The 23621-nt window shown below is 41.0% G+C and overlaps 1 protein-coding gene across 3 annotated transcripts in view; it reads left to right on the top strand.

Annotated features, from left to right (window-relative positions):
• Window positions 1-23621, top strand: part of BUB1B (BUB1 mitotic checkpoint serine/threonine kinase B) — a 45077-nt gene that overhangs the window by 200 nt on the left and 21256 nt on the right. Inside the window, exons 1-19 of one of the 3 annotated variants that reach the window (XM_059722999.1) lie at window positions 125-148; window positions 372-532; window positions 2088-2147; window positions 2405-2549; window positions 5706-5902; window positions 6006-6187; window positions 6311-6510; window positions 9671-9765; window positions 12287-12513; window positions 14536-14648; window positions 15795-15922; window positions 16263-16315; window positions 17133-17217; window positions 17620-17722; window positions 19758-20044; window positions 21230-21420; window positions 22204-22347; window positions 22514-22626; window positions 22905-23066. In XM_059722999.1, coding sequence (XP_059578982.1) covers window positions 387-532; window positions 2088-2147; window positions 2405-2549; window positions 5706-5902; window positions 6006-6187; window positions 6311-6510; window positions 9671-9765; window positions 12287-12513; window positions 14536-14648; window positions 15795-15922; window positions 16263-16315; window positions 17133-17217; window positions 17620-17722; window positions 19758-20044; window positions 21230-21420; window positions 22204-22347; window positions 22514-22626; window positions 22905-23066 — 2631 coding nt within the window. In that variant the 5' untranslated portion in view covers window positions 125-148; window positions 372-386. Of the gene's footprint in view, window positions 1-124; window positions 149-371; window positions 533-2087; window positions 2148-2404; window positions 2550-5705; window positions 5903-6005; window positions 6188-6310; window positions 6511-9670; window positions 9766-12286; window positions 12514-14535; window positions 14649-15794; window positions 15923-16262; window positions 16316-17132; window positions 17218-17619; window positions 17723-19757; window positions 20045-21229; window positions 21421-22203; window positions 22348-22513; window positions 22627-22904; window positions 23067-23621 lie in introns of those variants that run through there. The other 2 variants (XM_019496541.2, XM_006260687.4) reach the window with 2 other exon arrangements.

The following is a 23621-nucleotide window of genomic DNA, read 5'->3' as shown; positions in this document are numbered from 1 at the left end:
GGAGGTGGTGGAGGGGACCCAGTGCCCTGCCAGCTGGAGCCGGCGGATGTGCAGAGGCCCTTGCGGGCGTGGGGCTTGTTCAGCCCGCTTCACCCCACATGCTCCCAGGGCTGTGGGTGCACATGGGTGGTGGAGTGTGGGTGCCCGTGTGAGTTGGTGGAGAAGCAGCTTGTTCCCTCAGGGTCAAGGAGGGGGCATACAGGAAGAAACAGGGCATCGAGGGGTGAGGTCTTGCCCCGACTACCTGTGCCAGGCACCAGCCAGATTCTAGTTCACTGGAAAAATTATGGAGGGTGCCTGCAGGCTGAAGGGGTTGAAGACCGCTGCTCTAACTGCTAGATCACATTTCCTTTCTCACTGTTTTGCTGAAGGCACAGTAGTCATCTATGGCAATGTCTCATGATGGGAATGAATGGGAGCTGAGTAAAGAGAACGTGCAGCCCCTGAGACAGGGGCGGGTCATGTCCACCCTGCAAGAAGCTTTGGCTCAGCAGGATGCTTCCAGCCACACAGCCATTCAGCAGCAAAAGCAGTGAGTGTTAACCACTTCTCATCTACCTTTCCCTAAAATTTGCTGAGGCCACTACCTGTGCTGGGTCTGTCAACAGCTGTGTGCCTTGCACGGGGGATATGTTTGGTAGCTGTGTTTGTCTGAGACCAAAAGAAATGCAAACTCTAGAGCTCTTGCTTCAAAGAATATACCTTTTATTAGACCAACTAAGAAATTGCAAAAAATGATCTTTTTCTGCAAGCTTACGGGCACATGTGCCCTTCCTCAGGCTCAGGGAAAATTAAAGGTGATAAAAAGTCCCCATAGGTAGAAAAATAAATGTGCAAAAATTAAGTTAATTTTCTATCTATAAAGAAGGTAAAAAGTCCTCAATTTTCTCTGGCAGTTTGTGGGGATTTTTTTTTTGTACTTCAGCAATTCTTCACCTGGTATCTGGGTGGCTCTTTCAAAAATGCATTCTCTCTCTGGAAGAGTGTCCTTGTTGAGTGAAAGCCCTTTTGAGAGTGATGGATATTCAGTGTGTGCTCAAAGACAAAAATATCCAATAACCTGTGGGTGCCCACTTCTCACAAGGCAGTCACTCCCTCTCTGATCTCTCAGTTCTAATCCTCAAAGCCAACTTATAAAACACCTTTCATAGACAAGCTTATGAACCTCATTTCATAAATCTGCTGGATACAAAAAATCATGGATTTGATATAGACATAGGATTTATGACACATTACAACCTGCTTGATATCTGACATGCCAGGTAATCTGCCTGTTAGCTGACCACTGGCTTTCCTACGCACTCTTTCCTCCCCCCTACATCTCTACGCTTTGTCTTCCAAACTTCTACTCACTTGCATCTTCAGACTTCTTGTTTACTTTAGCTTCTTTTCTAGCTTGGAGAACTCATAACATCAGCAGAGTCTCCCGTTGTCTGAAGAAGGGTGTTTGAGCCTGAAAGCTTGCACATAACTTTTTCCCAACTATTTAGTTGGTTTAATGAAAGATATCGTATCTGCCCAAAGACCCTTGCCTGCCTATGTCCTTAGACCAACACGGCTACAACCAACAACCCTGTCTTCATTATAGTAATGCACCAGAATGTTAGTAGCGCACCAGAATGCAAGAAGGATCCCGTCAAGTGGAACTGTATCCCTCAGGATAGTGATTTATGGAAATGTATTAAAAAGCTGTTCTTGTGCTGGCTCTTGACAATACCTCTTCACTCTTGGTTCACAGCCTGGGATCTTTTCTCCTTTATTTAGCTCAGTCTGTGTCTGCCTCATGCATCTCTTCTTGTTCATGCTTAATGTTAAAGTGGGAAATTTGTTTTCTTCCTTATTAGAACCTGTTCAGTTTGGTTCAATATCAAAAGATGCAAAACTGGATTCTTGAACCATTTCTTTGGCACAGAAATGCAAGAGAACTTTTTAATATTAAGTATCATTCGAGACGCTGAAACAGCCTTTCAGTATTTAAATATTTCTTTCATTGGAGAAGTAGTAATATGAGGGTGGGTCCAAGGATATTGATTTCTAATGTGCTGTCTATATACAGTGATATTTATGTGTTGTGATATTTCTTCTAGGGAATTTGAATCTGAAATCCGCTTTTACTCTGGAGATGATCCACTGGATGTTTGGGACCGGTAGGCTTCCTTTACTTTCAGTAGAATGGGATAGTTCAATCTCTTGTCACTGACATATGTAGAGAATTCTACTGAGGTGTGTTAATGAAAGGAGAATACAATAATTTTATTTTTGTTAACAGAAAACCCACTGAGGGCAAGGTTTACTAAACAAGTGCTTATTGCTATTGAAATCCATGATTTTTCATAAATCTCACTTTTTTCCTCAGCTGTCCTTATATTGTACATAAATTGAAGTCCTATTATTCTGTCTCTAGATATATCAAATGGACAGAACAGACATTCCCTCAAGGTGGAAAGGAAAGTAACCTTTCAGCAGTGCTGGAGAGAGCTGTGAAGGCACTTCATGAGCAACATAGATACTACCAAGATCTTCGCTACCTCAGTCTTTGGCTGAAATTTGTGAGTGTCCCTCAGATTTTTAGAGGCATGGGTTGGAGTGCATTTTCTGAGGCTTTTGGATGCCACTTCAGACATAACTGACTTGCTTTTCTTGGTACATTGCTATCTTAGGGATAGCTCGTTCACATCAGTTGAGCATGTATGTGACTGCATTTCACAATACAGGTTTTACAAGGGTGAGTCAAAGCAGTACCTCCTTTTTTTCCCCCTCAATATTGGGGAAAAAAAATATTAAACTTGCGTACACAATTAGTACATCTTTGCTGAACACAAAACTGTGTTTCAGAATAGTTTCCTTCCCCATCAGAGGTCTTTTTTTCACTAGTTAACAATATAGAAGTTCTTGTCCTCGTAGTCTGTCCTCCATTCTCTGGGCTATGTGGAAGATGGGAAAGCACTGTGCATCCAAGCAATGAGATTACCTCTGGTGTACAAGCTCATGTGTAGGCAGGTTGTCTGAAGTGCTGCCTCTGCATGGTATTTTTTTTTCAGGATGGCTTTCTTCATACAGTGTTTCATTTTCTTTAGGGTCTTGATATCAACCTCTGAATTTTTGTCCCATTAGTCAAGAAGTCAACAAGAGGACATCCTTCATATCTATGGCTTGCTTAAAAGATAAAAATTAGATATTACTGTGACTGATTCTTGTACAGTGTCCTTGTTTATCAGTGGAAAAAGGCCACTGACTGAATCATAGAATTACAGAGAAGTAGGGCTGGGAGGGCTCCAGAGGTCATCTAGTCCAAGCCCCTGCCTGAGGCAGTATCATCCCTATCCAAACCACCCTTGTAACCATAATCGAAACTCTGCGTAAGACTATTGTCAACCCTGACACAACATAGACCTAACACTCTAACCTGCCACAGGTAAAATGAGAACCACAGTAGCCAATGTCCTACTTCTGTAAAGTGTTGCCAGTATACTCTCAAGAGGTTCCGGGTAGAGTGCCCTACCCTTCCACTACAGAGAAAGACAAAAGCCATCACAGTCCCTACCAATCTGACCATGGGGTAAAATTAGTTCCTGACCCCAAATATGTGGGATCAGTCTGATGCTGAGTGGAGGGGCAAGACCTTTTAGCCAGGAACCTCCGGCTTTGCTTTCAGCAGGAACATTGTCACACCCCAGTCAAAGTCTACAACCGTGGCTTGTAGTCAATACCTAATGCCTCTAAAAAAGCTTAAAAACACCCTGACGTAGTAGAAATGTGGGATGGGAGCAGACAACCAGCAAAGCTCAGAAGCATGGGAAGTACCCATGGTAGGACATAGACATAGTTATGCTTAGATCATCCCTGACCAGTGGCTGTTCAACCTCTTCTTGAACACTTCTAAGTGATGAAGAGTCCGCAACTTCCCTAAGCAGTCTATGCTGCTGATTCTGAGAAGAAGACTATGTTGATCAATAGCTTTGTTGTCAGTGATGATGTATAAACTTTCTGTGCAAGTTGAATACTTTTTTTTCAAAAATATTTGGCTGAGGAAAATATGTAGGAGGTATTATTTTCTGACTGACCCAGTTCTACTATTCAATATGGGTAGAATTCTCAGATGGTTTCCAGGATCATTACACCTAAATATCTATGCAACCTTTTTCAGAAGTATGCATTTAACAAAGTAAAACCACATCTTTCTTCAGTTTTCTTGGTTTTCACTTCGTCACTTAAACCTCCTCCTGCTCTGTTCATAAAAACAAATCTGAGTTGAAACGTGTTAAAGAAATTTGAGGTACTTTATTCTTATAGTTTGAGGCCCTGTGATTCAGTATAACTTTGAGCTTTATCTTTTTATTTATTTATTTTTACAGTATTCTTCTCTCACTTGTTGCTGCAGGATAGGCCCACACACAGAGAAAAAACTAACAGCAGAACTCGCTATACACAAAGAAAATGGGAATCGGGGGGGGGGTTCCTTTTACTCTTCCAGGGTTGCTTTTCTAATAATCTTTCACTTGCACTTATTTTAAATATTACTTGTAAAATAGTGGATGTAACACTTAAATGCAGGGTTTTATTTTTGCTTGGTTTTTGTTTGTTTAAAAGACACAGTTGGATCATTTGCAATAGTGGCCCAGCAGCCTCTCTCTGACTCATTTTCCACTCTATATAGCTTTACCAAGTGAGAGTACTTCCTTTGATGTTTTAGTATTTCACAGAACATTATATTTGCCTAGCTCCTTCTTCTGTATTATTTGTCAGGAGGGACACTATCTTTAAGAATATAAACGTCCTGCATAATAGGTGGTTTTCTTGCTAGTATCACATAAACACTTTATAAAGTTCATATCCTTTCTGCTGTCCTTAAGACTGATTTCTGTGGTACTTCAACTGGAAAATAAGAAATTGATCCTGAAATTGTTCCAAACCTCTGTAGTCAAGATGAGGTGAGAATCCTGCATTGTGAATTTTAATTTTGATTTTTACTGGAAGGAAAGCAGGCTTGTGGAAAGACGTGATTTGTTGGGACAAAAGAAAGTGTCCCTTCTCTTCATAATTTATTTAAAACAAATTTAAAAATGTGAGACTTAGCAAAATGTGCATTTGCATTGTTCTGTTTTTAGATGGTACATTTGTTGAGGGCACTGCATCTAGATGGCTTGAGGTTAGTAATGCTGGTCTTAAAGTCGCTGATGTGAATTCCATCTAGGCTGTGAGTGATTTAAAGTTGCAGCTATAGAATGCACATTCAATGGTTTTGCTCTGGTTTCCAGTAGTTTCTGTTCTTTTTCCAGCCTCCCAACATTTCTGGCTATTGACAAGGTCAAGCCTTGTGATTTATTTTTTTTTTTCCCTGAGGATTTACAGGACATCTGCCCTCAAATTCTCATAAAGAAAATGATTAAAGCAAAATACCCATTGATAAGTTTGTCGGTTGGAATTAAGTGAGTGGTTTTAACAGTATCAAATATAGCAAGTCCAAGCAAAAATAGATGTTTCTCTCCTAGTATTTAACTGTTCACTACTGAATTATTTTCTATATCGTCTATACATTTAATATGATTTAGCACTAAGTTCTGCCCTTGAAACTACTCTTTTGAAACTTGCCTTCTTATCAGTGGAAGCCTTACAAGAGTATCAACTAGTGGGAACTAGCCCAGAAGTTTTTCCTTTGAGTTTGGTACAGTGAGACCTAAAACTTAAAATTTGGACTATTGCAGGGAAACTGCTGCAGTGAACCCTTGGATCTGTATAGTTATCTGCACAGCCAGGAAATTGGCACATCATTGGCATTATTCTACGTCACATGGGCAGAAGAACTTGAGGCAAGAGGAAATTACAAGAAAGCAGATTTAATATTCCAGGAGGGAATACAGCGGAAGGCTGATCCTCTGGATAAACTACAGTCCCATCACAGGTAAGCATGACTCCCTAATGGGCAGAAAAGCGAGTTTGTTTTTCACAGTTCTAAATGGGTGTCATATACAGTGGAGTTCACACTGGTATCTGCATTTCTTTAGGCAGTTTCAGGCCCGTGTCTCTCGGCATATCATTCAGGGACTTGAGGAGGAGGGTAATGATGAAGAGGAATTCAGTCTTCCAGGCCTTGCTGAACCTCAAAGAAGTTCGCTGGCAGAGCTGAAAGGCAAGGGGAAAAAGACAATGAAAGCCCCAATAAGTCGCATAGGAGATGCTCTTAAAGGTAAGGTGAGCTGGGCAGTCGTCCTGTTCCTTGAAAAGTGGTGTTTTATGTTGCAAAAATGTGCAAAAAACTGACATCTGCATTTGAGTGTTTATATCCAACTTATTTTCTTGCTACTTCTAGTCTCAAACCGAGGCCATAGCATCCTGAATCAGAGCTCTCAACAAATGTCAAATGGTCCAAATTTTGCTGTGTTTGATGAAAATACAGCTTCAGCCTCTGGAACTGAGTTTCCTATACTTACCCCTCAGCCATGGGCAGCACTTCCAGCAGCAAGGGCTAAAGAAAATGAACTGAGAGCAGGACCTTGGAATTCAGGCCGGGTAAGAAATGTCAAGATTTGTTCGCTTGAGAGAGGATGAGGCTATATGAATAGGTGACTTCCTCAATCTCTGATACAAAACCTATGTATGCATGCTATTAAAGGTCATTATTTTTCCTTCATTGAAGATTCATTGTTTGAATTTTCATATTTTCCATATTTTTTTGTGTATCTCACACCCCCAAATAAGGTGCGCATCTTTTTTTCTTTTCCCCCTCCAGAAGGTGCAATGTAGAAAAAAAATTTTTTTTAGTCGTGGCTGACTGTGACAAGATTAAGTCCTCCTGGAAACACAGTGTGTCCTGGAAGTGTGTATCACAGGAGGCAGTCTGGGTAAGGCAGCAGGAACTTTCTGGTATGGCAAGATGGCAACATACCAGGAGTAGGCAAAATGCGGCCCACAGGCTGAATGCGGCCCTCCAGGCCATTCTGTCTGACCTGTGGGGCCCCTAAAAAATTTAGAAGATTAATATTTATCTGCCCCTGGCTCCCTGTCATGCAGCCCTTGATGGCTTGCCAAAACTCAGCAAACGGGCCTCCGCCCAAAATAATTGCCCGCCTCTGCCCTATACTCTTGCAAGGGCAGTAGCAAGACTGTTCTTTATTGTAAATAGTTCTTTATATAAGATCCTGTACATCATAAGTTGTTTTCCACACCACATGCGTCAACAAGACACTACAGCCTGCATGCAACAGACTTGCTCTGAGCCAGCTCAGTTGCTGTTTCAGGGATGAGCTACAGTGCTCAGTCAATGACTACAGTAGCTATGAAAGGGTTTATACACCTTCTGCTTGCTAGGACCAGAGAGAAGAGGCAGCCATTAGAGCACAATGTTTACATGCTTCTATTCCAATGAAGAAACATCAGTTCCCCCGCTTAGCACCTTGCATCCCAATTCTTGTGTAAAAGTTGCATATTCAAGCAGATATAATTTGACAATAATGAAATGCAAGCTTCAACCTAACCAAACTTCACAAGAAAACTTATTCCTAGAATTTCCTTAAAAATCATTCAGTCTAGATTGCTCTCAGACTCTTTTAACTCCATTGGGGTTAACTAAGCTTCTCTTGTCATAATGAATTATTGGAATTTAGCAGCTTTCTGCAGAGTTCTAATTCATGCTAACTAGGGTGGCAAGCCTCTTTTACTCCGTTCCTGACTCCATTATACAAGGAGCATGAGAGGTAAAGAGTTGGTGGCCCAAGAATAGGGGTGAAATTGTATGTTGATTGTTGCATTATGAAAACCAAGCAAAAAGATTGATTAGTTAAAGTGAAATTGACCTTATACAACCTGTGGAATGAAAGGTGTTGGGCTGCACTGTTTTTAAATTCATGAAAGGGTAGGCAGCAACATTCAGCAGGTTTGATATCTAGAGAACTCCTAAAGGCATGAACTATTGTAAGTCAAGCTTGAAAGTAGACTAATGAGTTAAAATGTAGACTTAATAAATAATTGATGGGAAATTGTTTAGGCACTAGTTTGTTCCAGCACTATATGGAAGTTTGCTAATAGATGAAATAAGGGTATAACAGCTGACTCCAAGATTACAGAAAACGGTTGCAAAAAGGAGAGTTGAGTTAAAGATGAAGTGCTTCTTACCCAAAAGATGCAGTTTAATCTCTGATGTTGACTGAAGAAAGCTGAAATGAAGTTCATTTGGTCTTTGTAGGCACTTAGACTTCCTTTGTCACATTCCTTTGATCAGGGCAAATGGAGAGCATGTACAGGAAGATGGGAGGAGCTGAGTGCACTGAGTGAGGAGCTTTTACACTTTTATTAGTGTAAAAGTAGTTAAGCCTGAAGGTTACAAATCAGTAACTGAGAAGGAAAAAAACCCCTGTGAACTTTTTGGGAACCCAGGAAAAGAGATTGACAGCAGATAGAAAAAGGAACTTGGTTAAAAGATTGGAATAATTCATAGAACTTTTGGTTTAATTAAGTTGAAAGGAATGAAGAACTGAAAAGTTTGCTTATTTGATAACTTTTGTCACTTCTGCTCTTGTCTGGTTTCAAGAAGAGAATGCAGTCATTATACTATCTCAGTCACTTTTTTGTTAGCTTTCTTATCAAATTCGCCCTGCTTAAGCCAGATCCAGACCCACTGATGGAGGTGGCATGAGCGGCACTTTGTCAGCACAGCCATAGCTTGCCCTCCATCTACCAAAGGCTGTCTCCAACAGGACCTTGAAATTCTGAATTCTGGGGTAGCCTCTATGTCCCCACTTGCCTTTCTTCTGAATTCCTGGATCTGGTGGCTTGGTATGGGAGGCAGCAGTACAGGGTGGTGGGTAGCGGTGCTCTGTCCCCGCCTACCCGTGCATACCCCCTAGCCCCTTTCCTAGTACCTCCGGTTGACACCCCCTGATATAGAGCATTGATTTATTATTTTTTGTTAACATATGTTTTTATATTTGTCTTGCTTATAAACAAACAAATCTTATTACTTGAAGCTCTTTGTGCCTACATATTGCATTGTATTTTGAGATGCACAGAAGCAAGTGGTGTCTCTACTACAGTCAGAATGAAATGTTTAAGGATATAAGGTGAAAGTTAATGGGAAAGGTTTGCCAGTAGTTTTCAGACAAAGGTATTATGTGGTGGAGTTAAGGGAAACTTTGAACAAGCAGGTAGGGAGCAGATGTGAGGACAAGAAACCACCGTGTCCTATCTTGTTATTTGTCCCCAGGATCATTTGGCTTTGTTTAAGGGCTTTTGTGATATCAGAATGGTGTGTGAGGTGGAAGAATGATCTGGAGGCTCTTAGCAAGGAAAGGAGAGTATAGTGCCATGTAACAGGCAATTTTAGATGAAAATAGGAGAATATAAAGGTTTGTTGGTATCATTTGGAAACAAAACAGGAGTTAGATATCTTCAGCATGTCCAATTAGCAAGGATACGTACATTTCTTGGAGGACATGGGGAAAGGATATGTGACTACTTTTCCAGTTGCTAATGGCCACTTAGAGATGTATAGGTGGCTTGCATTCCAAAATGAAACAAATTTTGCATAAATACGGCTTTTTTGGAGAAAAGGGTTTCTAAGGGCTGTAGATGGGTTGTTGTCATAAGGGTTGGGCAGAAAAAGTTCTGAAGACTAAATCAGGCTTGAGAATCTAGGAATCTTTAAGCTGTTAACACATGATTTCTTCTCCCTTAGTGCCCTCGAAGTAACATGAACTCTGGTGTAGAAGTGCCTTGTGTACTGCCTGCTTTTACCCCATATGTAGAGGAGTCTGCCCAGCAGCAAGTCATGTGAGTTTCAGTCTCTCCACATTTGTTAGATGGGAGCTGGCAGGGTAGGAAGAAGGATACAACTGCTTTGAAAGCCTCAAAACTGCCTTCTGCAATTATGCTGAAAGCGGGATTGCAACTCTTGTAGACTAGGGATGTGAAACTCATCTGGCTGCATGGCTACATAGAGCCATGTGCCCTTTACTGGCTCCCTGTCACATTCAGTGTGCATGGCCAGTCCAGCCCTACATGCTGCATGCAGCACACACAGGCCCCTCTCTGAGGGTTGCATTGCATGTGGTATGTGGGCTGGACCTGGCAGCACAGAGGGTCTGAGGCACAGGCTGTATGTGGCACCCATGCTGGACTGACCATGCATGCTGACTCCAGGGTGAACCAGGTTGGGCCTCAGGCTGTCCATGCATGTCCTGCAGTGCACGCCCCATGATAGCTTCCTGTGCTGTGTGCAGCATCTGTGGTGCTGGGTACAGCATGAGGAGCCAGTTCAGTGCATGGGCTGGATGTGGCATGCAGGGGCAGTCCAAGACTCATAGGCCAGATTATAGGGCTCCATGGTCTGAATCTGGCCTGTGGGGCATATATTTGGAACCTCCTACTGTAGACAGACCTGAGCTAAGCTTAAAATTATTAGTTTTGATACTGACAGTCAGTTTAGCCATGGCAGCAGAGGCTCTTGTTCAAGTTGCTCAGCCCTGCTCAGGTTGCTTATTGAAAAAGGGCTAAGTGTAGCTGTACAGACATCTATATCTGAGCTAGCTACTAGAGGTGTGCAAAGCGGGCCCAGTTCGATTCGGATTCGGCCTGAATCGGGGACAGTGATTTGATTCGTTGATTCATATCGCTGTCCCTGATTCTATTTGGATGAATCCGAATCTGAAGATTCAATGTTGATTCAGACGATCAGTGATTCGGACCGACACAGCTTTTAAGTTTTTTCTACATACCTTGAGATAGCAGATGTGGCTTGTGACCACTGTGATGCTGGGGCACACGGAGCATCCCACAAGAGTACGGGGGGCCCTCCATGCGCTCGGCGGTGAACCTGAAAGTGAACCAGAAGTATTTCTGGGTCTCCCAAGAGTGCTCTGGGGGGGGGGCTTCTCCCCAGCTTGGCGATCAGCCGTGGAGGGGCCCCCCAACGCACTCCCCAGTAGACCCAGAAGTGGACCGGAAATGCTTTGCAGCACTCATGAGCTACAGCTACCTAGAGGTATGTAGAAAAAAACATATAAAGCTGTGTCTGTGTCTGAATCTCTTCAAATTGATTCGGAGGGTTCCAATTTGATCCAGAGAGATTAAAGGGCCCTCTGATTTGATTCAGATTTGGAGGTTTGACCACTGAATCAGGCCAAATGTCTGCTGAATCGAATCAGGGTCCGAAGCTTTGCACAGTCCTGCTAGCTACCTCAAAGCTACCTCAGGTGTCTGCATGTGCTGCAAAAGAACCTTTGGACTATGGGCGTCGTATTCAGGTTTGTAGCTGTTTTTTGCTATCTCTGGACTTCTTGAGACTGACTGTATATAGGATTTTGTTCTGAAATAGACTGTCGAGGTTTCCATGACAACCATATCACTTAAATATGGAGAACTATTGTTGTTTTCCTTGAAATTTGCTTCCTGCTTGTATGCAGTTCTTGATAAAAATGCCTATAAATCCCAAGAGACAGTGATGTTCCATTGCTTCATATAGCATGGAAAATGCTATTTAAAAATAAATTTTGAAAGTCTCTCTTTTTTTCTTTTCTTCCTTTTCTTTTTGTAGGAAGAAAAGGAAACTGGCTGGGCAGTAGCTATGGCCAGCATAACTATGTTGCTATAGAAAATCTCCTTTTAAGATGGAAATTATATTCTAGGCTTAGTCAGAAGGGAAGAAAACAAGCTTTAAGAGCTTGTGCACAACTCAGATTTCCTCTGACAGTTTCATCTATTAAATGTGAAACTTTAGCTGTATCCAAAAGTATACCATAATTTAAGACAGGTATTTTAAATTTAAGACACCTTTAAAACAAAACTATAAGACAAGCCATCTGTTTTTTTGCTCTTCCTCCTGACATGTATTGTATGTTCTTCTTTTAATATGAAGGTATATGTCCTTATCTAATAAGCTCTGCAATAGTTCAAGGCTTGTGCTTGTTGGTCAGTTAACACAATTTGATATATATGTTAGGGGTAGTGACTGATGGCAAATGCTTGCATACAGGTTATTGGATCTAAAGATACAATTTTCCACTCTAGGATGTGCAACCCATGTAAAGTAGCATGTATATTATTTACATATGACTACCTTTATTGGCACATGTGTTATTACTACTTCCTAGGAGCATCATTATATATAGCTAGATTTCTCTTTCTGTGATTTCGTTCAGTTTTTTCTCTGTTGCTTGTTTTTCTTATCATATTGCCCATATTGTTCTGAACTTAGATCCTTCATACAGTGACCTGATATTATCTCTGTTCTTCATCTGTGCTTGCTTCTTTGGAGGCTATGCAGCAAATATTAACTCTCTATTTATTTTCTTAGTACACCCTGCAAAATTGAGCCCAGCATAAATTGTGTTTTAAGTGTCCGTAAACCTGGTAAGGAGGAGGATCCACTACAGCGAGTGCAAAACCATCAACAGGACACTGAGGATAAGAAAGAAGTAGTTATGTACTGTAAAGAGAAAGTTTATGCTGGAGTGGAAGAGTTCTCTTTGGAAGAAATCCGAGCTGAAATCTACAGGAAGAAAGCAAAAAAGAGAAGGGAAGGTATGCATCAAAATATGATCTCCAGCTTCCTCAGATTGAGTCAGGGAAAAATACACTTCTGGATTTCACATAGGCTGTGTCTGTTCTTACGTTCCTCTGGTGGCAAACAACAGCTGCTAGAACGCATGCAAATCTGCATCCACGAGTGTGGTGGCTTCAGTTGGTAGTTGTGCTGTTAGAGCAGGGGCGGGCAATTATTTCAGGCAGAGGGTCACTTACTGAGTTTTGGCAAGCCATCGGGAGTTGCATGACAGGCAGCCAGGGGCAGATAAATATTAATTTTCTAAATTTTTAGGACCCCCGCGGGCCGGATAGAATGGCCTGGCAGGCTGCTTTTTGCCCACCCCTGTGTTAGAGGGCAAAGTGCACCCTGGGAAGGTACCAGGTGCTGATTGGCCCTCAGTAGGTGATTGAAGGTATGAGTGTGTGTATGTATACCAGTGGTTCTCAACTCTTTTTTTAAGATTAAAGCCATCCCTGGATAGACTTAAGGCACCCCTCAGAAAATGCCAGCTCTTGGTTTTCACTCTTTTTTTACCTACAGAAAAATAATAGAGCAGTTTTTCTGTTGCAAAGAGCTCATAAAGACCACAACTCTGAATTTCTATAGCTTATCTTGTGAATCATGTTTGCAAACCTAACAGTTCTAATATTGTGCGTGTCCCCCTGGCACCCTTGAAAGGATCTTAAGGCACCCTTGTTGAGAATCACTGATTGGTCACGTTCAGTCAGCTGTTGAATCACTGCAGAAGCCTTACCTTTCTTGCCAGAGGCAGAGTAGCTCTACCAGTAGAGTATAGGATTCTGCTGCCTGGGAAGGTGTTTAAATGTGAATCCACTTCGTTTATTGGCAGAAGTGAAGGTTTGCTGACAAAACTGTTTAGTTTGGACCAGTTGTGCTCACCTTCTCTGGCCCTTTGGGCTAGATGAGTGGTGCAGGGCCATTCTACAGGCTGGATCCAGTGCAAAGTTAGTCCACAGGTGCAATTCTGTGTGCCAAAACAAGCCACAGAGTGACTCTACACCAGCATGATCCAGAATGTAGGGCCATGTCATGCAGAACATGGGTATCCATCCCCCTTCAGGTCTGGAAATCTGGCAGTGGGAGAGCACTTACCATGGCTCTGGAAGCAATTAATGCTGCTTCTGCTCCCCTGCTGCCAAATTAGTGGACCTGTGGAGAGCCCCCTGGGGCAGAGATTGCTGACTGTTGGTCTAAACTAGTGGTGCTCAATGTTTTGTGATGGTGGGCCAGAATGGCGGGCTCCATGGTGGGTCAGTGCTAGGACCTAGCTGTCGCCACTGTTGCTTCTCCATGCCTTTTTAGCAGCAGCATGGCACAATAAAGCTCTTTGTCACCTAGCCATGGTGTGGTGTGGCACTACATGAGCAAAGTCCTCGCTGCCAAACACCACTGAAGCTCCAGTTCCATGGGTTTAATCCAGTGGCTCTGTGAGCTGCATTCTCACCTGTGAACCATAGATTGCTGATCCCTGGTTTAGACCATTTCATAGTGTGGCAGTTTTTGTTGCTGTTTACTTGGTACATTTATTTTATCCACAGTGAGATACTAGAAAGAGCAAAACAGCTGGCCACACTGTAGCTGAACATTTGTTTATGCTCAATGTAGAATATGAGCAGCAGAGAGAATCCAAATGTATAAAGAAAACTTACATAGTGTCCCAAAGATTATGGGGTGGTATATGTCACTGCTACACAGTTTTATTGGGTCAGTCTTACTGGCTGACAATCCCAAAATGATTTGAAAGAAGAAATCTGATCTTTTTGTTTCAAGGGTTAATCCAGAACCATCAGAAATTAAGATGTACTTGGCAAATATACCTTCTTATACTGACTGATTCTTCATTGTGTTTTGTTAATAGCCTAGAATGATGGGTAAGGGACTTATGAACCAGAGGATCTGGTGTCTTCCTGTGGCTTTAACAGATATTTTCAGCTTAGCTATAAGCTACTCTGTTGTATATCATACCTTATCATACCCCCACTCCCTTCCCCCTTTAGAGGAATTTTGGGCCATAGCACAGAAGAAGGAAGAGATGCAGAAGAAGATTAAAGAGCTAGAGAGGATGCTGAGGGATACACGAGACAATCAGCAGCAGAGTGCACACGAGCAGGTAATGTAAGGCTTACGTTTCTACCAAAGTATTGAAATAAAATATACTGAATAAATGATCCCTCCTTAAGTTAAAAGTATTTGCTTAAGACCTGCTTTTTAAAATCAGAAAGTGGAGGACATCTTTAATTTTTTTATCTAGCTTTATTAATATGGCATAGCTCGTTATGCTTTAAGTATAACTTCTGTTGTAACCGTTTTAGGAGAAAATATGCTTTTTCCTATTTTAAATGTATGTAAGAGTATGATAACTTTTAACTAACTGAAATGCCGAGAAGTAGTTTGTTTTAAACAGAATTCTAATTTCCATCCAGCGGACACAACACAAACATGGAAAAAAAAAACTAATTGTCTAGTAAAAGATTCCTTCAAGGATACACTAAAATTCAACATGTTCAATATTCATTCATACACATGAGGAAAGGGTACTGTGATACCTGGAAGCTTGTCTCTGTCTATCCTAACCTTTCAGTTGCTCCAAAAGATATCACCCAGAAGAATTCTTGCCCCTATGCCTTTAAGCAATTTATTGTTTAACAGAAACTAAGAATCTGAACAAGTAATTTTTTTTTCAACCATGATTTTATGGCACTCTGGAGTGTCTTTGAGATTCTTTTAAAGGTGCTGTGGGATGCTGAGTACGGTTCAGTGTGCAGATAACTACACGCAATTCACAAGATTACATTCAGAGATTTCAGATAGGAATCCATAGTGTCACAAGCATTGTGACCTGTTGTAGTTTTCCTGAATTCTTTGGAACAGAAGAGTTGCTCAGTTATTTTTCTGTAGCCAAGAAATAAGTGAAAGCTAAGAGCTGGCACTTTTTGAGAAGTGCCTCCAGTCCAACAAAGTTGAGAACTACTGATCCTAGACCAATATAAAAAATGTCTTTTTCAAATAAAATAAAAAAACATACTAACCAATGATAATGACATTTTACCTAGGGAAATAACAAAAATGTATAAATAAAGCTATTTAAAATTGTTTTTAAATCATGATTGAAATGAGTGATTTAAATCAGTTCTGTCTGGCTTTAATTTTGGACAAGGTTGTTAAGTGCACTTTATGGAAGTTGGTAGCATGGTTTGTTATTCCATCACAATCTCATTTTTTTTTTTTTTTTTTTTTTCCTCCTTGATGGCCACAGCTAACAGAAGAAAAGGAGCCCATGAGAATGGAACCTGGTTTGATGGGAGCTTCAGCACCTCTTAAAGAGCAAGACGTATCTTTCTCCAGTGAAACAGTGCCTGTGAAGGAACTGCCTCATGTACAAAGGTAGTGAAGCGATATTTTTGATCAGGCAGTAAAAGGTGAAAGAGGCTCTTTGTTAGCCTCTCTCTCTTTTTCTTTTTTTTTTTTTTTAATTTGTTTCCTTCTGCAGGTAAACCTGCTTAGTCTTTTCACAAGCTCTTGGGCTGGGGGTTTTGTGGGGGGAGGTAAGGGGGGTCTCCATGTAGAGAACCATGCTCTCCTAGTATATCAACTTCTGAGCAGAATTCTTCTGAGGAGGTTAATGTTGATGTATTAGGTGACACAACTTTTTTTTAAAGTTTGCTAGGGGTTGAGAAAGGTGTGAGAGAGCGAAATATAAAATGTACCTGTATCTTATTCACAGCAGTTCCCAGCTGGTGGAAGATAACCAACAGCACAAACCACCTTGCTCTGACAGTAAGTACTCTTTAAACTGATAAAGTTTGGGGAGAAGATTATACAATATTTCCTTCAATTTAATATCAAGAGAAAACCATGCCTTAGAAGAATGAAGATCAGAACATGCTAATTATAAAAGGTTCTGGCCATGTTCAAGAGCTTAACAATCTCAGTGGTGTATGTTCAGAGAGCTGTGATTATTTAAAGTGTCTTTCAAGTTGAATCACTTTTTTAACAGTTGAGGGGCCTTCCCCCTTTTCCTGTGCACATTCTAGAATTTCATATTGTCATAGAGAGCAATACCAGTGTAGAAAGGCTTTTGAAGGAGCTGGAATAATTTGGAAAGAAAAAAAGTTTCTATAGCATTCCAAGTGTAGAATACTATCTATTTTATTTTCATTGTTGTGGAGTATGTAGACTAAATACATTTTTCTTTTTTATTTTTAACCTATGGTTATACCTAACTAGTAGAGATAATGTAGCTGTTAGCTGCATGCCAAGAGACTTGGAAAAAAATGTGTTTTTTGGATGGTGAGGTTGACAACAGAAAGACAAGATCAAGCTTAGAAAAAAAGGGTATAAGCTATAAAGAATACTCCAGACAGATTGGGTAGTCTGACAGATCTCAGAGAATAAAAGTATCACTCTTCAACACAGCAAAACCAAGTGTCATTTAAGCTCTACTGAGCTACTATTGTGCTTAAATACAATACTATAAAGTTAAAAAGCATCCTGCTAGGACTGGTTCTTTTTGTAAGATCTTGAGTGGGTCCTGAGAACTACTGGGTCTTTGAAAAACTGTCCATACCATAAAGTCTCTTGTTTTCTTTTCTAGGTGAAGGTTATCTTCCCTCACAGAGACCTACTGTGCCTTTTTCCATATTTGATGAATCCTCTGCTTCGATAAGCCAAAATGTCAGGTAGAATCATTGGAACTATATATTGGAGAGTGTGGAAATCTTATGGACTAGTCTTACACTTTACCTACTCTCCTTTCTGTTAGCAAGATTACTTTCTGTGTTGTTCCTTATTGTCTGTCTTTTGGCTTGTCTTATACATTTTCCTTTAGGAGACTCCATTAATCTCATAGCTATCATCATCTGGAAAGATTGCCTTAATATTCATCCTAAATCTTTCCTATATGCCGCCCTTAAAAAGATTTTTCTCTGTTACTGGTAAGTAGCTTTTGCAGTCAGTGGGCAGATAAGCAGCACCTTCCATATCAAAGCTTAAGTGGTGAACTTGAAGTGCTGACTGAAATAAGTCTCTGGAACAGAGACACTACTTTTATAAATGTTTCATGAAATATTGTTTCCTCTTAGTTGTCCTCTAGGCCTTCCGCAGAGAAGTGTCCGGCACCCACTTGCTGTTCGTAAACCTTCAGAAAGTATCACCTCCAAGGAAGATACACCACCAGAAGCCTGTGTAAGGACAAATTTCCCTTATAGCAACTTTTGAGGGGGGGAAGAACAGGTATAAAACAGTAATACTGATGGGGTATCAGCTGAAAAACTACTGTTAGTGATTAAGTAACACTTGTCTGCCAGCCCCTGACAACCTTCAAATGACATTGCGTATGGCTTGCTTATTCTTTCAGGCTTTCTGATTAGCCTCTTTGAGAGAAGTACTGTAACTTTTATGGGCTGGGAGGGATGCTTTGAAATGTGTTACATAATCAATGTTAACATAATACTATAATCACATGATTCTTTAGTTCTTTTGAGGATCTGAGTCCTAGTCCTTGTCAGAATTATCAGCTTTCTTATTTTGTCCAATTACATTGTCATGGACAACAATATTTGCACAATCATAGAAGCTCTAATAATTTTTAAGTAGCAGGTGAGATTGCATCAGAATGGAATTTGGTTACAGAATAAAGCCAAAGAAGTGGAGAAAGTGAAGAAAACTTTATTCCAAAGGAAGTTATTATTCTGAGCATAAACAGTTTCATGGAAAAGTCATTAAGATGAGAAGGGAAATGGTTAAGAGACCAAGAAGAGTAGCTGGGCTACAGAGTGAATTTGAGGAGGAATAATGTGGGAGGGCAGTTAAGCAGTCTCAGATGAGCTTCAACTTTGAAGGAGGTAATGAGCAAGTAAATGGATTTGAAGGGTGTAGGAATATGTAAACAGAATAGCAAGATGGAGACTACTGGATATAGAATAGCTTGACAAGAATAAAAATGAATGTCAGGGACAATAGAGTTTTAGGAGGAAGATGATGAATTCATTTTTTGGTGTGATATGGTGATCACACAAATATGGTGTGATATCTTTGGGGATATATGAGTCTCCTCAGAATAGAGAGGTAAACAGGAATGTGCACCGTAGTGGTTGGACCTTGTGTGCTGATGTTGTCAACCAAAAGGCTAATGGATCCAAGACAAGCTTTTAGAAAACAACCCAAAGGAAGGAAGGAGGCTAATCATCTACTAAAGATGGTTCTAATAGCGAAGGACTGGCTAGAACATTAGGAGGAGAACTAGGAATAAACCATTTTAAAAGCCGAAGAGACTGTTTCAAGGCAAGTAGGAGACCCATAGTGTCAAAGGGGCAGTGGGGGAGCATGAGTACAGAGAAGAGATCTTGAGGAGATTAGGCATAATTAGTGACTTTGAGGGTCATGTATTTTGTGTTGGGAAGGTATTTAATGTTTGACATTTTTTTTGGTCAGTACTTATAAAGGAGATAGCTGCCAGTGGAATTCAAGAAATGTATTCAGGAATACTTTCATAAATCATTAAAATGTAGCCATCTCTACTATGCACTGTAGTAGCCTCTAAGTAGTTCACATCAACTGTACATTAGACAGTAGCTCAGGATTAAGAAATTACTATCTAATTGAAATGATACAGGTGAACCCTAAGTAGTCAGAATTCAGTTGCCCAGTTTGAATGAATGGTAATACCTTTCATAAGAAAAGCCGAAAGGAGAGAGAGAGAGAGAGATGCCCTTTAATAATGATTGTTCGGGGGAGGTAGGACATATTTGGTGACTGGATTGGATAAGGGGGCAGTCTGAGGAGGTGTGAAAAGAGTGAAGAAAGAACAGTCTTTAAAACTTCATTGCTGCCTCCAGTGCACTGGAAAGAATTTTAGAGGGGTAGGTAGGAGACTGTAGCATAGTAGGTGAGCCTTGTGTGAGAAGTACCTAATGGAAAATCCAAAGACAGGTATTTAGGAAACATTCAAAAGCAAAGTTGAAGGATAACCATCTAAGGTGATTTTAATAGTTTTATATTTGCTTATGAACTGGTAAAAAGCAAAAGACCATGTACAGTTTATTAATAAATATAAATGACAGCACAACAGTCTGCCACATAGAAGGGTTAAGGCTGTTTATGTGTGGAAGGAAGGTGAAAATATGTAGCGCTCTTGAGTTGGAGACAGTGGGGAGCACTTGGATTGTAACTGAAATGGTTAGAAACAAAATCCAAGGGCTTCTTTTTCTGCTTGTTTCAGAATGAGCTCAATGGAATTGAACCCTTGATTGAAGATGCCATTTTGACAGGCTCCTACAAAAACAAAACCCTTTGTGCCAATCCGGAAGATACCTGTGACTTTGTTAGAGCTGCCCACTTGGCATCAACTCCCTTCCATGGGGTAGGACTACAGAGAATCCAAACTCCTGCTGATCCTGAAAGTCTCCTGAAGAAAGAGTGTCCGGAATCCAGGAACATGTGTCTGAGCCAGCAAATCCCTGATTGTGAGGGTACTTACAGTGAAGCTCTTTGCATTAAGAAGCTGAGGTAATATTTTGTAAATTGCACATTTTGGCTGCTTGCACATATTAAAAAAAATAAAATATGGTGCTTTAAACTCTGTGCGCTCCTGTGTTGAGCCCAACACCTCTTCTGAGCATGTAGCACATTAGTTGGACCTGACTCACCCAACATCTGTGTAGATCAGGTGGTTTAGTGCAGTTTTTTGGACACTTTTATCTAATAGCTGATTGAATCAGCTATTAGATAAAATGACAAAAAGCCCTGCTAAAGCTCCCAATGTATACAGATGCTGCAGAGCTGGGCTGAAGTAATGAACTGGTGATAAAGCTGGTTTTTGGGTTTGGGGTTTTTTTGGGTTTTGTTTGGGGGGTTTTTAACGTCTGCAAGCAGCCTTTATGTGCTTTCTTCCTGTTTTGAGTCCAGTTGTTTGGAGGTTTTCTATTCTGCCTTCAAAAATTACCAATGTGACAAATATTACAGACTAGGTGTACTTAGTGTCTCATTTAGCACTTTTTTAATATGTACAATAGTACTGATTCTGGACAATTCGGGACTGGGGGGAGAAGGAGCTTAATAAATGCAAACAGGATAACTGGGGTTGAAGTTAAACAAAATGCTGGTGAACAGTTAGTTACTGTTTTGTACTGTTGTAAGTAAAATGCCATAAGCTATATAGTGTGTCTTTACTTAATCTAGAGCTGACTTTGACTACTCAGGGTACACATCACTAGATGCAAGATGTGAATGTATCTGGCCTATTCCCTGACCAAGTTTGGTAGTAGTCAGGGAGAAGAGCAATGTTGATGCATGAGAGAGTGATGGTTGTAGTTTCTTAGTAAGCAACATGGACTAGGTTTTAGTAACCTAAGAGAGGTGAGAGCCAAAATAAATTCTACAAGGATCTCTTGTATTATACCAGCATTCTTTATCTGAGGACAAGCAGGGGCTTAAAGTATTTAACTGGGACATGAAGGGGAAAATTTAAGTGAAATGTTTGTAGCATCTCAGATTTTGAGTATAAATAACATGGTTCCATCACAGGATTAGGCCACACAGAGTTAGTTCAGTCTCTACTGCAAGATGAGAAGGGGTTTGTGTCTAGTAGAAGAAATAGGGATGTCTGGCATAATTTGGTAGCATAGGGGTTGGCATTATCCAGGCACTGCATCTAATAACAGACTGAAATGCTGATAATTTTCTTATTTACAGCCCAATTATGGAAGCAAGTCAGGAAGATGCCTGCTCTTCAGGTTCCTCTGTCTCCTCAAGATCTTCTATTTCCTCTGTCACACAAATTTCCACTATTAAATACCTCCATATCCCTGAGAAATTGGAACTTGTTCAGAGCTTGCCTGTTGAAATGGCTAGCGATCCCAGAGGTATCACTGAAAACACAACTAGTAAGTGCCAGGACTGCATTTCATTTGGGGCAGATATGTTTCATGATATGTCTCATGGACAAACACACATTTTAGCTACTTTTAAAGGGAAGGCTTAGCTACCTTTTAGGAGCGTGCAGTGACTGTTACCATCTAATGGTTAGGTTTGTGTGAGGGCAGGGGGCTGCACTCAGCAGGTCCTATAGCTCCAAAGCAGACCAGAGGCAAGATTCCCCTACTAGCCTCTCTCCCACTCCCCTCTGCTGTGCAGCAACTGCTGGAGTACTTTGTTAACCCTTTCACAACCAAATTAAGGCCTTTACAGCCCTGATCTACACACAGACTTGTGCAGCTGTGAGAGGGTGAGTAAGGGTGAGGCAGGGAGCCTGCAACCCCTGGTTGAGCTTATAAGCTTTAGTTCATAAATGATCGCCAGCAATGGGTAGAAATCAGAATATTTAATTCAGTGTAGCTTGACTGGATCTTGTGTTCAGATAAATGTATTTAAATGTGGGGGGTTTTTCCCACCACCCCCCCAAAAAAAACCAACAAACCAAAACATAACAACCTAGTTAAAGGTTTTGCACCCTTAGATCTGAAAGTAACTTCAAGGGAACTAAGTATTAATCATTCCACTTCACAGAAGAAACAATGGGCAAAAAATTGACTAGCCCAGAGTGAAACTCATTCACTAGTGGAGTGACAAGTGCAATTAAGGTTTTACAGCGGATATGCTGGCTTCACAAAGGCAATTCACAATTAGGTCTTGCCCATCTACCAGTTTAGTCTATTACTTTCTTCCAGATGACTCAACCAATTTGTTATGGACCATGGAGAAATGCAAACAGCTGTTGAATCCTTTACCAGAATTATTGACTACATCTCCAGATTTTTATTTAGAGACTGGGCCCATGCCTTTGATGGAGTTAGAGAAAGAAATTGAACTGGGTAAGTAATAGGTAGAACTTTCTGGGTTGCTGTTCAAACTGGTTTTGGAATCTACTTAGTTTTCTTTTCTCCTCAAACTGAAAGTTTGAAATAAAACTGTGATAGCACATTGCTTCTAGAGATCTTAATTTTCACTTTTTTGTGATCTTTTAAACTTTCACAACAGGGAATGAGATTTACAGTATTAAACGGGAATATTGGACCAATGAAAATGACAAGATGTTCTTTGCTGTACTAGCCAGCTCTGCCCAGTTAGGTGCAAAGGGATTTGCAATCAAGGTAAGGCATATTGTCATAAACATTTTGAACTGTAAAATGTTAACTTTTCAGTCTCCAAGGTAACTTACAGTGAGATAAAAATCTGGTCATGGTATTGTAACTGTTTTGGAATAGAGAATCTCAGATCCTGTTTCTATTACTATGGAAGAACAGTTTCTGACCCTGTATAATTTGAGCTTCTCAGTAAAATGAAAAATGGCTCCCTAAGCAGTATGTGAAGATGAACAATTTAGTTTTGCCCCATCAGTAACTTGTATCTTTTATATACTTTCTTGCAGGTGTACTCTCAGCCTGTGCCATGGGATTTCTATATTACACTCCAGTTGCAGGAGCATCTAAATACTGACTTTGACCAAAGCTTCAGTGAAAATTGCAGCTGTTTCTTATACCAGGATGGCTGTGTTGTTCTGCATAGGGAGATAAATTGCTATACTCTCTGGGTCAGTGCAAACAAACCAAATGAAATATAAAAAGTAGGGGTGCACCAATATACATTTTGGGGGCTGATACCAACAGCCAATATTTAAGGAGGCATATTAGCTGATACTGATCCAATTTCTGATACAGGTGCGTGCAGCTGGTAAGCTGGTGTTGGTGAAAGGGAAGGGGAGAGGAAAAGGGGTTGGGGAGGTGCAGATCAACGCCCCCACAGTGAGGGAGGAGTGGGGCAGCGGCAGGCGCTACCCAGCCAGGATGGGGCGAGGGCAGGACAGAGCCGCAGCTCGTTGAGTTGAGTTGAGTTCCTGCCACTGCCTACCCTGGGAGGGCATGAGGAGTATGTGCCCCCAGATCTGCATGTGGTGAGTGGGTGGAGCTGGGGCTGTGCCAGGCTCTTCTCTGCTGGGCTTGGGTTGTTGATCTGCTGCCTCCTCCCCTCCATGCTCTTTCCCTCCCCCCATCCCCTTCCACCACAACAGATTTTCCAGCTGCATGCTACTGGGCTCTGCTCTTCATTGCCTGCGTGCTGCACTGTGGCTGTATGCACACACGGGCAT

Source organism: Alligator mississippiensis, chromosome 2 (assembly GCF_030867095.1).
Source record: "Alligator mississippiensis isolate rAllMis1 chromosome 2, rAllMis1, whole genome shotgun sequence".
NCBI lineage: Eukaryota > Metazoa > Chordata > Crocodylia > Alligatoridae > Alligator > Alligator mississippiensis.
Note: the sequence above shows the minus strand (reverse complement) of the source record. Positions and strands in the feature narration are given on the sequence as shown.